This window comes from Chiloscyllium punctatum, chromosome 10 (assembly GCF_047496795.1).
Source record: "Chiloscyllium punctatum isolate Juve2018m chromosome 10, sChiPun1.3, whole genome shotgun sequence".
Classification (NCBI taxonomy): Eukaryota; Metazoa; Chordata; class Chondrichthyes; order Orectolobiformes; family Hemiscylliidae; genus Chiloscyllium; species Chiloscyllium punctatum.
In genome coordinates this window covers 53,875,826-53,888,765 of record NC_092748.1, presented here as the reverse complement: position 1 = coordinate 53,888,765, position 12,940 = coordinate 53,875,826, and the positions used below count along the sequence as shown (strand labels likewise).

General features: G+C 37.8%; 1 protein-coding gene across 2 annotated transcripts in view; it reads left to right on the top strand.

Moving 5' to 3' along the window:
- mtx2 (metaxin 2) overlaps positions 1-7,115 on the top strand; it is a 103,198-nt gene extending 96,083 nt beyond the window's left edge. Inside the window, exons 9-10 of one of the 2 annotated variants that reach the window (XM_072579147.1) lie at positions 5,774-5,850; positions 6,518-7,115. In XM_072579147.1, coding sequence (XP_072435248.1) covers positions 5,774-5,850; positions 6,518-6,728 — 288 coding nt within the window. In that variant the 3' untranslated portion in view covers positions 6,729-7,115. The remainder of the gene's footprint in view (positions 1-5,773; positions 5,851-6,517) is intronic. The other variant, XM_072579148.1, reaches the window with a different exon arrangement.
- The last annotated feature ends 5,825 nt before the right edge of the window (positions 7,116-12,940 follow it).

Genomic DNA, 12,940 nt, shown 5'->3' with positions numbered 1-12,940 from the left:
TGAAAAACCAATTGCAAATTTATGAGCCATTGCATATAAAGATTATCTTGACCTGATGCTACTGTACATTTCATTTCTTTTGATCATTGCTGTCAAAGAAATGTGCAGCAAAGTCCCCTGAAAAGCTCTGAGTGGATTAGAGTTGGGGAGAGAGGACATTTCCATTTATTATAGCACTAGTTGGCATATTCTGGAAAGTATTTAATGATCCAGTTTTCTTAACTAATGTAGGTGGGTGATTGAGTAGGATTTGGGGTGATGACTGTTCCAAGTTTATAAACTCCCTGTTCGTGTTGTCAAGTTGGTGTTTGTAAAATGCTAGGGGAAAGCATTACATGGTACCTTTAAAAGATGGTGTTTTTTTTCCCTCTGCTTAGTGATTAGATTTAATAATGGATGTTTGAACAGCAACTTTAAAGTTTGCAGGTACACAGAATACCCAAATTGAAAAATTTTGTATCAAAGGCCAAGCAGCAGTTTTTATCAAGACAACAGGTTTTAAATTAAGCCAATTAATTTAAATCAGGCCCTTAACTACCAAAAACCTATTAAATTTAAGTCTGATGGCTTTGACAACATAGGACCAATCATATTGTAAGACATTGATATATTGTCTTGGGTGTAAAAGAAGGAGGTAGTTGGACAGAGCCCCAGAGCTAACTGCCATCTGCTAAGAGCTCTCAGCTCTTAGAGAAAGCACCATCTATTTATCACGATACTGCAGCACACCATCTAAATTCCTGACCAAAGAATCTACAGAGAAAACATTCCTAACAGAAGGATCAGTAGGGAAGATGCACAAAGTTCCAGAAGATGGAGCCTGGCTATAATTTTTTAGACTAAATTCTATTTTTTTGTTATGTGAGTGGGACCGGTATTTATTAGAACAGCATACCATTTGAATCTTGTGTTGTTTGGGGATAGTTAGTAGAAGGGATTTGTTTGGTTTGTTAATAGTTTTGTTAATTTGTTCACTGTTAAAGTTAGATAAATAAATTGCTAATTGTAAAATGAGTGTCAGGGGTTTGTTTTATTTAGCCACTAGAAGTTGCTGAAAAACAGGTTACACCCCTTCTTCTCACTCCTTTTAACAGGTTATAGGGTGAGGTGCTCCTCTTTGGGTATTTTGGTTTAAGTTCATGGGGGGTGGGGGGGAGGGGACTAGGCGCAGTCAACCTCTGCTTTATAAAACAGACATCTTAAACATCAGGTTATGACAATTAAGGTTCTACTCTTCTTCAACTCTGGCGTTTTGCATCGAAATTTCTACAGTTGTCTTCACCCTCAGCAGCCTCCCTCACTTTCACTCACTCTGTTTGTTCTCTCTTATGAATAAATGGGAATTATTGGATTTAAATTTAAATTTCTTCAAAAATTGAGTGGTAGATGGATCATAGATCACAGTCTCTGATATTTCTGAAAGTTAGTTTTTCAAATTGTTGAAGGGCTAACACAAACCTCGATGCTTTCCATCAACTGTGGAGTGCTTTTGGTGACTAGGATTAAGCTTGCTTAAAAATGTGATTATCTGGACACTATAATAACATAATTCCTGTATCTTTAATAATGTTAGTCCCACATCTTAAATGTGATCAGGCTTGGATCAGGCTTCTGGATCTACTATTCTTTAACTTTGGAGTTCTGCACTGCAAGCTATCTCCTGTGCTCTCTTACTGGCTTGCTTGCATGTTTGTCTGCTTGGCTACCCGAGAAGTCTAACTCATTCTGAACAGGGTCCTTTATTATCGACAGTTTAATTCTTTTAGGCAACACACCATTTCAACTGAATTCTGCTGAAAGACATTGCCTGTAGCCTTGTTGTTCTAAACGGAAAATTGAATAGCCTAACATCTATTGTTGGAAAAGTATTAGAACGAATTATTGAGAAAGTAATAACAGAAAATTTGGAAATCCATAATCTAACCAAGCAGAGTCAATATGGCTTTATGAGAAGGAGATCGTGTCAGGCTAATTTTATTTTTTCGAGCAAGTCTAAGCCAAAGCAAATGGAGAGTCACCAGTAGATATACTGTATTTGGACTTTTTGAAGGTGTTTGATAAAGTACCTCACAAAAGGTTAAGTCACAAAATAAAAGCCCATGGTGTTAGAGGTAGTACATTGGCATGGACAGAGAATTGGATCATATGCAGGAAACAGAAAGTGGTTATAAGGGTTTCTTTTTGAGGATGGTGACACATGACCAGTGGGGGAACCACAGGAATCGTTTTGTGACTGCAACTACTTACAATGTACGTTAATGACTTGGAGGAAGCAAGTGAATGTTCTGGAGCCAAATTTGCAGACAAGACAGAAACAGGCAGGTTGTGAGAGGGATACCAACAGTTTATACAAGACATTGATTGATTAGGTAAGTGCAGAAAAAAGCTGGCAAATGGAGTATAATGTGGGAAAATGCAAAGTTGTTAATTTTGAAAGAGGACAAAAGAACAGAACATTATTTAAATGGAGAAAATGTGTAGAAAGCTGCAACACAAAAGGACTTTGGGTACACTTGTACACAACACACTGAAAACTTGCACACAAGTGTGACAGGCGATCAGGAAGGCTAATGGAATGTTGGCCCTTATTTCAAGAAATTGGCGTCTAAGTAGGGAAGTCTAATTGCAACTGGACAACTTTTTTACTTTTTCCTTTTATTTTGTTTTAGTTTTAATGGTTTTTTAAAAAGTTTTTTCCTGCTAGTTTATTTTCTGGTGAGAGGCAGTGGCAGTATCAGATTTGTTGAATCAGGTAGTCAGCTAGATGTCCAGTGCAAGGCAGTAATAGAGGGCCCGATCCGGGATTCTCAATGAGTTCCTGATGCCCCTCACATGGACCAAAGGTGAGACCAAGGATTGGCACACAGACCAAGGGTGAAGCCAAAGGCCCTGTGTGGGTAGTGCCTGGATCAGGACTTTGATGGTCTGAGATCCCAGGAGTGAGATGAACGCGACAGTGGAGGTTCCTCTGATGCCTGCAGCAATAATGAGAGCAAGGAGATCGAGCTAGTGCGAGAAGGCATGCCAAATCCTTGTAGGAAGTGCAGTAATCAGCATAGCTGAGCACTTAAGAAAGATTACAGTGGTTGAAAGTTTAGCTTTATTTCTTTATTCTTTGATTTAATATTACAAAGGCTTACAATGTTAACTTTTAACTTTGTTTCTTATTTCTTTCTACCTTGTTCTTAAACCTTTGTACCAAAGTATTTGTACCTAAGATGATGCCATATGTGGCGACATTGAAAACTTTTCACTGTAATTTCGTACTTGAGTACATGTGACAATATCTAAATAACCACATCTGGAGTACTGTGATCAGTTTTGGTAAATGGGTAAATGCTGTGAACTAGATATACTTGGACAATTTTCCATATTGTCAGGTAGATGAGCGTTTTCTAGTTGTACTGCAATAGCTTGGATAGTGAAGTGGCTAGTCCTGGAGCACAATCTTCATGATTGCTGGACTGTTGTTAGGGCCCAGAGCCTACTGTGTCTTGTTTGTGATGTCTTAAAATGAATTAAATTGATTGAAGGTTGGCGTCTATGATACTGGGGAATTGAGGAGATGGATCATCCATTCTGCACTTCTGGCAGAAGATAGAGCTCTTCTTGAATGTTCTGTTGTGTAGGGTCACTGGTGCCTGCCTATAAGGTATACCCACTAGTGACCTCTTAATATTTCTTATCTCTACCCAAACTGATTCTACACCTTGATCTTTCAAGTTAAGGTCAACTCTTAACATTGAAGTAATTCTGTCTTTAATTAATAGAGCTATTTGCCACTTTTTCCTAGCTTCATGTGATTTCAAGATGTGAAACATGATTCAGCAGTCAATCCCTGTCTTGGTCATGTTTCAACTGTCTTTATAATGCTTATCAGATCATACTTTTTTTCTTTGTGTGAAAGCAATTCATCACTTCTCTTACAAATGCTTTCTGAAATTAGATACAATTTTAAAAACATTTTTTGCAAACTCTGGCCTTGCTTAATGGTGCCCTTTTATGTTTGCAATTCTGCTCTTTCATGTCATACTCTGGTAGTCATTACCCATTTGCTGCCCTGCTGTAATTGTTGCTTCCCTTAAATTTACTATATCTCCCCTAATTTGATATTCCCCACCACCACCCCCCCCCCCCCCCCCCCCCGACTTTTTAAAGGCCTTACACTGCCCTACTGACATCATTCACCAGAACATTGATCCCATCATGCTTCTAATGTGGGACATTTCTAACAGTCTGAACCCAGTGCTCCAGGACCTGAACCTATTTCTCTCATGGCAATCTTTGAGCCACGTGTTCATGTATCTAATCTTAGACACTTGGCACATAATTCCCAGGCTCTGATCCGCTCCTGTAATTGCAAAATCAATGTGGCTGGACTAGTTGAGTTTTAAATCATTGATAAACATATAGAGTGCTGATGATGGGAGTTTAAATGTTAGTAGTGATACTGAATGTGAAAGGGAGATGCTTGCGTTTTCTTTTGTAGGAGATGGTCATTGCTCGGTACATGTGAGGCACTGACATTACTAGTTGCTTAGTAAACTCAAGCCTGAAGATTGTCCAAGTCTTGCTACATACAGGCACTGATTGCTGAGAAATAACAAATGGAACTGAATGCTGGGCAATTATCGGTGAACACCCGCATTGATTTGGACCTTGATTCGGAGGGAAGGTTGTTGAAAGCTGAAGGTGGTTGAGATTAAGACACTATCCTGAAGATCTCCTGCAGTGATGTCAAGTAGTTGAGATGATTGGCTTCCAACAACCACAACTACCTTAATTTGTCCTAGGTAAGATTTCAACCAGTGAAAAGTTATCTTCCAATTCAAACTGAATCCAGGTTTACTCAGGCTTCTTAATTCCACACTTGGTCAAATGCTACCTTATTGTCAAGGGCAGTCACTCTTACCACAGTGTACTGCTGGTAAGTGGGGTGAATGCTTAGGGTGCTGCATGGACGCACCACCACCTATACATTCCCCTCCAAGCTACACAGCATCCAGATTTGGAACTGTATCACTGTTACTTCGTTGTTATTGGGTCAAAATCATGCAACTACATCCCTAACGCAACATGGATATCCTTACTCCTCAAGTACTGCAGCAGTTCAAGAACCACCTTCTCAATTGAAAATGAACAATGGATTTTGGCCCAGCAGCGACCCCAATTTCCATAAATGGATAAAGGGAAATAAAATTGCCTTTATATGATGGAAGCACTTACCACAATATGGAAAAGTCTGCTGTGCCTGCCTCTTGTTTTCTTGTTTTACTAAAGAGCTGATATCAACATTTTGCTCTGTAAATATGAGTTCAAAACTCCCTTTTGGCCTGTAAAGTTGCCACTTGTCAGGTTAAGAATGGACTACTAATACTGTTCTAATAACAATTCTCAATTACAGAGCCATGAAATTAATGCCAGTGCCTTATTTTAATTTTGATGATTTGGTTTTTAAAATCAACAATTTTTAAAGCTTTGAAAAATCGTCAAGACACAAGTTTACTGAGCTTCTGATATTAAATTTTCAATGTAGAATCTGATGTAGGATATTACCAACCACAAATTTAGCAGCTTTTGAAATCTAATTTCAAAGAATATTGTATTTATATGAAATGCTAGTGGTATAAACAGTATTCAGTCAGGAATATTATCTGTCTTATATTTAGAGTTTTCAGCCCAAAAGCGAGAAGACCTTTAGGCACTCAATGCCAAGCTTTACAAGTCTATCATTTGTACAAATTTTAACATTTTCCTTCTGATTGACTGCTAGGTGCTCGAAGATGTGGATCGATGCTGTCAAGCGCTCTCTCAAAGGCTGGGTACCCAACCCTATTTCTTTACCAAACAGTAAGTTGCATTGGAATGACTAAACATATGATTTTAAGGAAAATGTATGGTCTTTTTAGACGAGGGACATTTTCATTTGATTGTTGTTTTCTCGCTAGTTCCACATGTTTAATACAAAGGAATTCTATCACCGTATACTTCATTTCATCAACAGTGTTAAGAAACTTTGGCAAATGAAGCACTCAGAAGCCATGCATTTTGCTATTTGAAGTGCAGCATTCTATTTGAGGGATGGTTTTTTTTACGCACAATAGCTTCAGAGGACACAGACCTTTTTTTCTTCACTGAGAAATGAAGAGCAACTGTCAGTGATCAGAAGACATTATCCTACACACATTTTAAGTGTATTATTTTGGTGTATTTAATTTATGTTCATTTGGGAAAAATGTAATTAATCTGTTAATGGCAGGTTTATTCATAAGGCTGATGTACCTGTATAATAAATTACAGTAATAAAAATTAAGATGGTCTGCGTCTGTGAAATCTATAGAGATTGGCTTAATTTAGTTAGGAAATGTCAACAGCTTTTTGGGGAACTGAAGTAGTATGTTAATATCCCTTGCAATGACCTTTTCTTAACCTCTTCCTTGCAACAGAATATTGCTACAGGCATCAATGTTGCCTTTGAAAATAATGATAAGCTAACCCTTTAATGTTTGTGCCATAGGCCAACAGAACTGGATGCATTGGTGTTTGGTCATCTGTTCACCATCCTCACAACTCAGCTGACCGATGATGCACTTTGTGAAAAAGTAAAAAATTATGAAAATCTCATCAAGTTTTGCAGAAGAATAGAGCAACAATACTTTGAAGAGCATGATCAAGAGAGTGTTTTGAGTTCAGTATCCAGGTGCTCAAGAGGTTCTTCCACAAAGTAATTAATAAAGAACAAAAGGAGGGAATGATTATTGAAATAATTAATATTATATCAAACTACATAAAAACTGAAGGCTGTTGAAAAAAATTGATTTCCAAGTTGTGTGTGATTAACAGTTACAGTTCAATCTCCTGTAACATTTTTTCATGTAAGATTATTCAAAAATCTGCAGACTTTAATTATTAGCAAGATGACCCTGTGCTTTATTTTATATTTAATATAAATTTAATGACAATTTTGATGGAATTGTGTTTGTGAAAAACCAATTAAAGAGTAATTGGGAAACTCTAAATGTCCTCTTTGATCACAGTGCTTTTAAATATGAGCAAACACAGTGACTCCTGATTATCCCCCACAAGCACAAAAGGGTACAATTTGCATTACACATTAGAGGATTACTACGTTAGCTGTTCTAGGCTCAACTGGTAATCTGCTCTCTTTGTGTTTTAACAAGTAAGTATTGAAAGAAGATCCTTGCTTTACAAGGTGATTAGTCCCCTTTTCATATTAACATTCATGGGATTACTCCCTCCAGAAATGAGCTGGAAAGAGGGTCAGCCCACTTGAAAGTAGCTTGCTTGTCCAAGTACAGGCAACAGAGTCCTTCCTATTAGCTGGTTTCTCTACATTTGGGCAAAAATTCCCTTTATGAGAGGTTTTCTTTGCCTAGATAATATCTGAGTAAGTATAAAATACAAAATAGAAATATATTTAATTTTAGTGAGATGTTTAAAATGTATCTTTATAATTAAATTTGCCTTCATACAGATTGATTGGTCTGGGCATACCTTGGCCTGCAGGTGTATCATTGATAAACTTAGGTTTATGCTGCACTTTTCATGATTTCTACACACTGAAACATACCAGGATTATTGTGTGCAGTTTTAGTCTCCTTACCTCAGGAAAGATATACCAGCAAAGGCTTACCAGACTGAATCCTGGCATTGCAGGTTAATCTCATAAATGAGAAGAGATTGGGTCAACTAGACCTATGCTGAAAAATGTGTTGCTGGAAAAGCGCAGCCCGAAACGTCGATTCTCCTGCTCCTTGGATGCTGCCTGACCTGCTGCGCTTTTCCAGCAACACATTTTTCAGCTCTGATCTCCAGCATCTGCAGTCCTCACTTTCTCCTCAACTAGACCGATATTCACTGGCATTTAGAAGAATAACGGGGTGGGGGATCTCACTGAAATGTGTAACATTCTGACATGGCTGGACAGATTTGATGCAGGAATGATGTTTCCCCTGGCAGGGAAATCCAGAACAAGAGAAGACACTGTCTCAAGATACGCAGTAGGCCATTCAGACCAAAATGAGAAATGCCTTCTCTCTGGGGGTGGTGAACTTGTGAAATGCTCTACCACAGGAAAAAGTATATATTTAAGAATATACTTTAGAAAGAAATAGATTTCTGGAAGCTAAAAGGATATGGATAAAACATGGATGGTGTTTGAGGTGAAGGATCTGCAGTGATCAGTGTGAATGAAAGAACAGGATTGATTGTATGAATGCCTACTCCTACCCCCATGCTTCTACATTTCTATTGCAGTACTTTATAGTTAATTAAGTATTCACTGTTACAATATTGCAGAAATAGACAATTTACAAGTTGCAAAGTTCCACGATAATAATGTAATGAAGACCAATCTTTTTATATTGAGTGATAGCCATTGGCCCAGAATAATTCCTAACTTATCTTCAAAATAATGCTATAGGATCTTCTCATCTAAATAAGAGAGCAGAAAGGACCTCAGTTTCATGTCTCATCCAAGAAGTGGCATCTCTGATATTTAAGAGTGTGCTCAATCTTAATTCTAATGCTCAAGTCCTGAAGTGGAATTTGAACTATAACATTATAACTCTCCGATGAGAGGGCTGCCATCTTAGTTTAGGTCAGATGTAATAAATATAGGACTGGAATAGGCCATTTATTCCCTGACCTATTGCCCAATTTGGTGAGATTATGGTTGACCTGCACCCTAAGTATTGTTCCATATCCCTTAATACCTTTGGCGAACAAAGGTGTAGCATCAGTTGTCATTTGTGAAGAGAGTTTCAAACTTCTATCACCCTTTGCTTGAAGCGGTTTCCTAATTTTGTCGCGATAAGTCTGACTCTAATTTTGAGGTATGTGCTTTAACCCTAGACTGACCAACTAATTGGGAATAGTTCTCCCAATCTATCCTCTCTGTTCCCTTTAACATCTTGTGTAAATCACTTGAATTACCATTACCGTCTAAATTCTACAGACTATAAACCTAATTTGTTTAATTACTCCTTAAATGTTGGAGTCCAGGTATCATTCTAATATGTATTGCATTCTGTCAAAGGCCAATACATTCTCCTCAAAAGAATATGCATTTTGAAGAGTTAACCAAATGAATACAATGAAAGTTTGTCCACGAATATTTTCTCTAAGTGTCATGCCAAGATCTGTAACGCTAATTGCCCATTCACTAACGGTTCAATATTTTACTGCCCTTATGTCACTGACCATCATAGTGTCTACTTGTGCAGAATACAAAATAAATGCCAGCACAAATAAATGCATCAAGCATATAATTTCATATCATAATGTGAACTAATTACCCTTGTGGATTACTTTAGTGCCTGTCTTTTATGTTAATTTGCCTGCTCTAGTGCTTCCCAGTGCCTGCAGCATGATTGATGGAAAGCTGCTGACTTTCAACACTGAAGATTGGCTTTAGACAACATGCTTGAGAAATTCTGGGCAAAGAATTCCTGACTGCATAATTCACATTTCTCAGTATGGGCAGCTGTGGGCTGTCTAGCTGACTGGGAACTGTAAACCATCACCAACAGATGGAGTGGTGACAGTGACTAAACAACAGCTTCATGTTCTATAAAGTCACTGCCACTGCCTCTTGTCACACCATATATAGATGCTGCCTCCATACCGTCCTCTAGATTACACATTTTGCCACTATCTGAGCTGGCAGTTATGAGCATGAAGTCAGCTGTTTGTGCTTTATCTTCTTCACTTCCATACTTTCATCCAATCTCCAGATGTATTTCTCAAATATCTGAGTTCAGAAAGATTGTGTGGTGAAGAGGTGCATGCTTACACCATCTGCAGTTTGTAAATCAGAGGAGTGTACAGGATGAAGGGGAGGTAGGCAGAGAATTAGGTGTGAAAATATCATCACTTTGATGGCTTTGCCCCTAACCTCAGTGCTATGGGGTTAGGGCATTTGATCTGCCTCAAATGATGTACCACCTTGTCTTGCAAGAGTGAGGAAATGTTAGTGACTGTGGTACATTTTGTTTTGGTGTTGTGTGCAATGCTGTGGTTAAATATTTGTCAGTCTGTGAAAGCTGAGAGATTTGGGAATGCAGTTTGCAGTGGAGCTAAATATCTTGAGGGAGCCATGCGATTGTCAGATGTGAGATGATTGAGAGAGACAGTTGTTTGGCGAGTGGGGATCTAGTTTTTGAGCAGTCTGATATTGGCACTGCAATTGGTAGGACATGACTTTTGAAGCTGTGCTTACTAACCTTGAGGTTATTGAAATTCTTATGGTTCTGTCTTGGTCTTGATAACTATACTTTCTACACTCCCCAACATGTGACTGAGTGATGATTTGACCTTGAAGACACAGCGTTTAAGCTCTCCTATCCAAGGTCTCCGCAACAGAATCTCAAAATGTTAGTGCTGTCATGTTGCACCACTCTTCAGTGTTTTCCGGAAAAAATAAGCTCACCAGAGACTTCCGTCAGCTGCAGTAGCCATATTGCAACTTCTCCTTAAGTGGTGCAGGCTAGCCTTAATTGGTGCTGGCTAATCACAATAACTAACAATGCTGAAATTGTTTAAAACAGTAGCATGCTGCCTGCATTGCAGTTAATGGGCATGGTTGAGGGAGCAATCAGATGTAGCCCCATAAGGTTCTGTCTTCACCTTGTATGTGTGTGTACTTTGATGTGAACCTTAACTAAATTTTACTGAAGGCTTCCTTAATGTTGTATTGCTTTTCTTGTTCAAAGAAATGATTGTGATGAAAAGCTAAGATCTGTGGCATATCTTATGCATGTATAGATGGATTTATTGTATTATTTGTTTTGTGCAATCTTAATATTGCATGGTAGCATAACACATTTGGGTATGTTTAATGAGTTGTATAGATTTTCTTTACAAAATATCAGGCTCTGCTTCAATGTAGAGCACTGTTATTCGAAAATTAAGCTAATCTTGCAACAATGTTATCCCATTTCCTCTCAGTGCTAGACATTTCCACAAAATTGGAAATTTAATCTTAAGTTTTTCAAAGCCTACAGAATTTAGTAAACATCTAACTGTCCCAACAGTCTATCTTTAAACCTGTATTTTGGAGACTTGCCTGTCTATTACAAATTGAATGCAGTCAGTGTAACGTTTGTCAATATCTGTTTGTTTCACTATATAACTCAGTAATTTCATTCTTAAATGTTAACATTTGCTGACATTTTGATGAGAAACTGTTTGCAGTGTAATTTGTACAGAACTAATACACAATAGAATTTTCTAGATCTTTCTTTCTAACCATTTCATTTCTAAATTTGCAGGTATTTGAATTACTAATAATGTGACTGGTATGTTTTGAATTGAGATTGCAAATCCCCCATGGCAGTGTGATAGGTTTTGAATATTGGAAAGAAAGCTTAAAAAAAACCAAAAGTGATGACATGTAAGTCAGGAGCAAAGAAGTGGGTGAATAAAAGTCTGTGTGGTTTGCAAACCTTATATTAAAAAAAATTATACTAATTGAGCACAGAAGGTGGCTTTTATAAAATAATGGAAGTATTAATTCCAACCAAAATTTGCCTGATATGTGCTAAAATATATTTTGCTGTATCTTTTGTAATCTAGATTCGGAATAAACCTAATGTGAGCTGATCTTGCACATCACGCCAGGAAGTTTAAAGAAAGCAAAATAAGAAACACAGCTTAACCACAGTTCAAAAATCAAAAGTGAAATTAAATGCTAAATCCCACAATTTTATCAAAAACTTGAAGTGCTCAAATTGTTACAAAACACAGCATATTTTAAACTTTTTTGAAATATGCGGGCTTTTCGATGCATTAAAATTCATTACTCAAGCACTGAAATAGCTTGAAGAAGATGCATATCAAATATTAGGTGATATCCTTTTGTAGCTGTATGTTCATGACTAACTAGGCATAACTGATAATCGTAGTTATTGTTAGTGCAGCACTCCGAATCATACAAAATGCTACTATTTTTCAGTGGATGTCAACCAGATATACAAACTGATTTTCGACCAAATGATTCAAATGTGCAGTTGGGAGAGGAAAGAAAAAGGATGTTCAAATGAAGGCTGCGAGTGATGTTCCTCTAATGATGCCTCTTAGGATCAGCTGGGATACTAGTGTGCGCTTCATTTCCTGCAGTTTTTTTACAAGCAAGACCACAGCTCCCATGGCACTCACAACAATTATCACCCACTTGTTCTGCAGGTTTTGTTTTTTACATCAGTCTAGTTGAGAAATTCACAGTATTAATCATGGCTGAAGTTGTTATTTATCACCTGCTGGGTGAGAAATAATAATTTTGACACTAGTGGGGCAGCAGGCCAGAGGTAAGGAATTAAGTAAAACATCTAAACACCAGCAAGGATCATTTCTCTGATTAATGATTCACTACAGAGAGAAACTGCTGCTCATTATCTGGTCTTACAAATCCAAACTGGGTTATGTGCTTGAAGAATTGTGTCCATTGCTACTTTCAGATAGTGACAGCAGCTTTCTATAAAAGTTAGATCTTTTTGAAAAGATAAATCCACAAATATAATGTATGGATACTAATAGTCCAGCAGACACATTGTTTTAGTTGGCCAGCAGCAGAAGATTTGTTCAAAAATCTATAAACCGAAATTACAGCAGAATGCCACCTCCTCACTGAATGTCAGAAGCCATCTTGCTGCGAATACTTCACCCACGCTGGAGCGCAGCTCCTAGAACTGATGAGGTGAAGAGTGCTGCACCACAGCTCTGAGCTGGTAATCACAGAACTGAAGAAACACATACATCATCTGCCACATAGGTTGGCGTTTAAAGTGAAAAAACCTTCAGATCATGTACAGTCTTGGACAAATGACAGCCCTGTGTACATTCATCCCTGTACAATTGCTCAGCATCCAACTGTAGGAAAAAGCTCAGTTCAGCTTTTTCTGTTGGCACTGTTACACAAGAG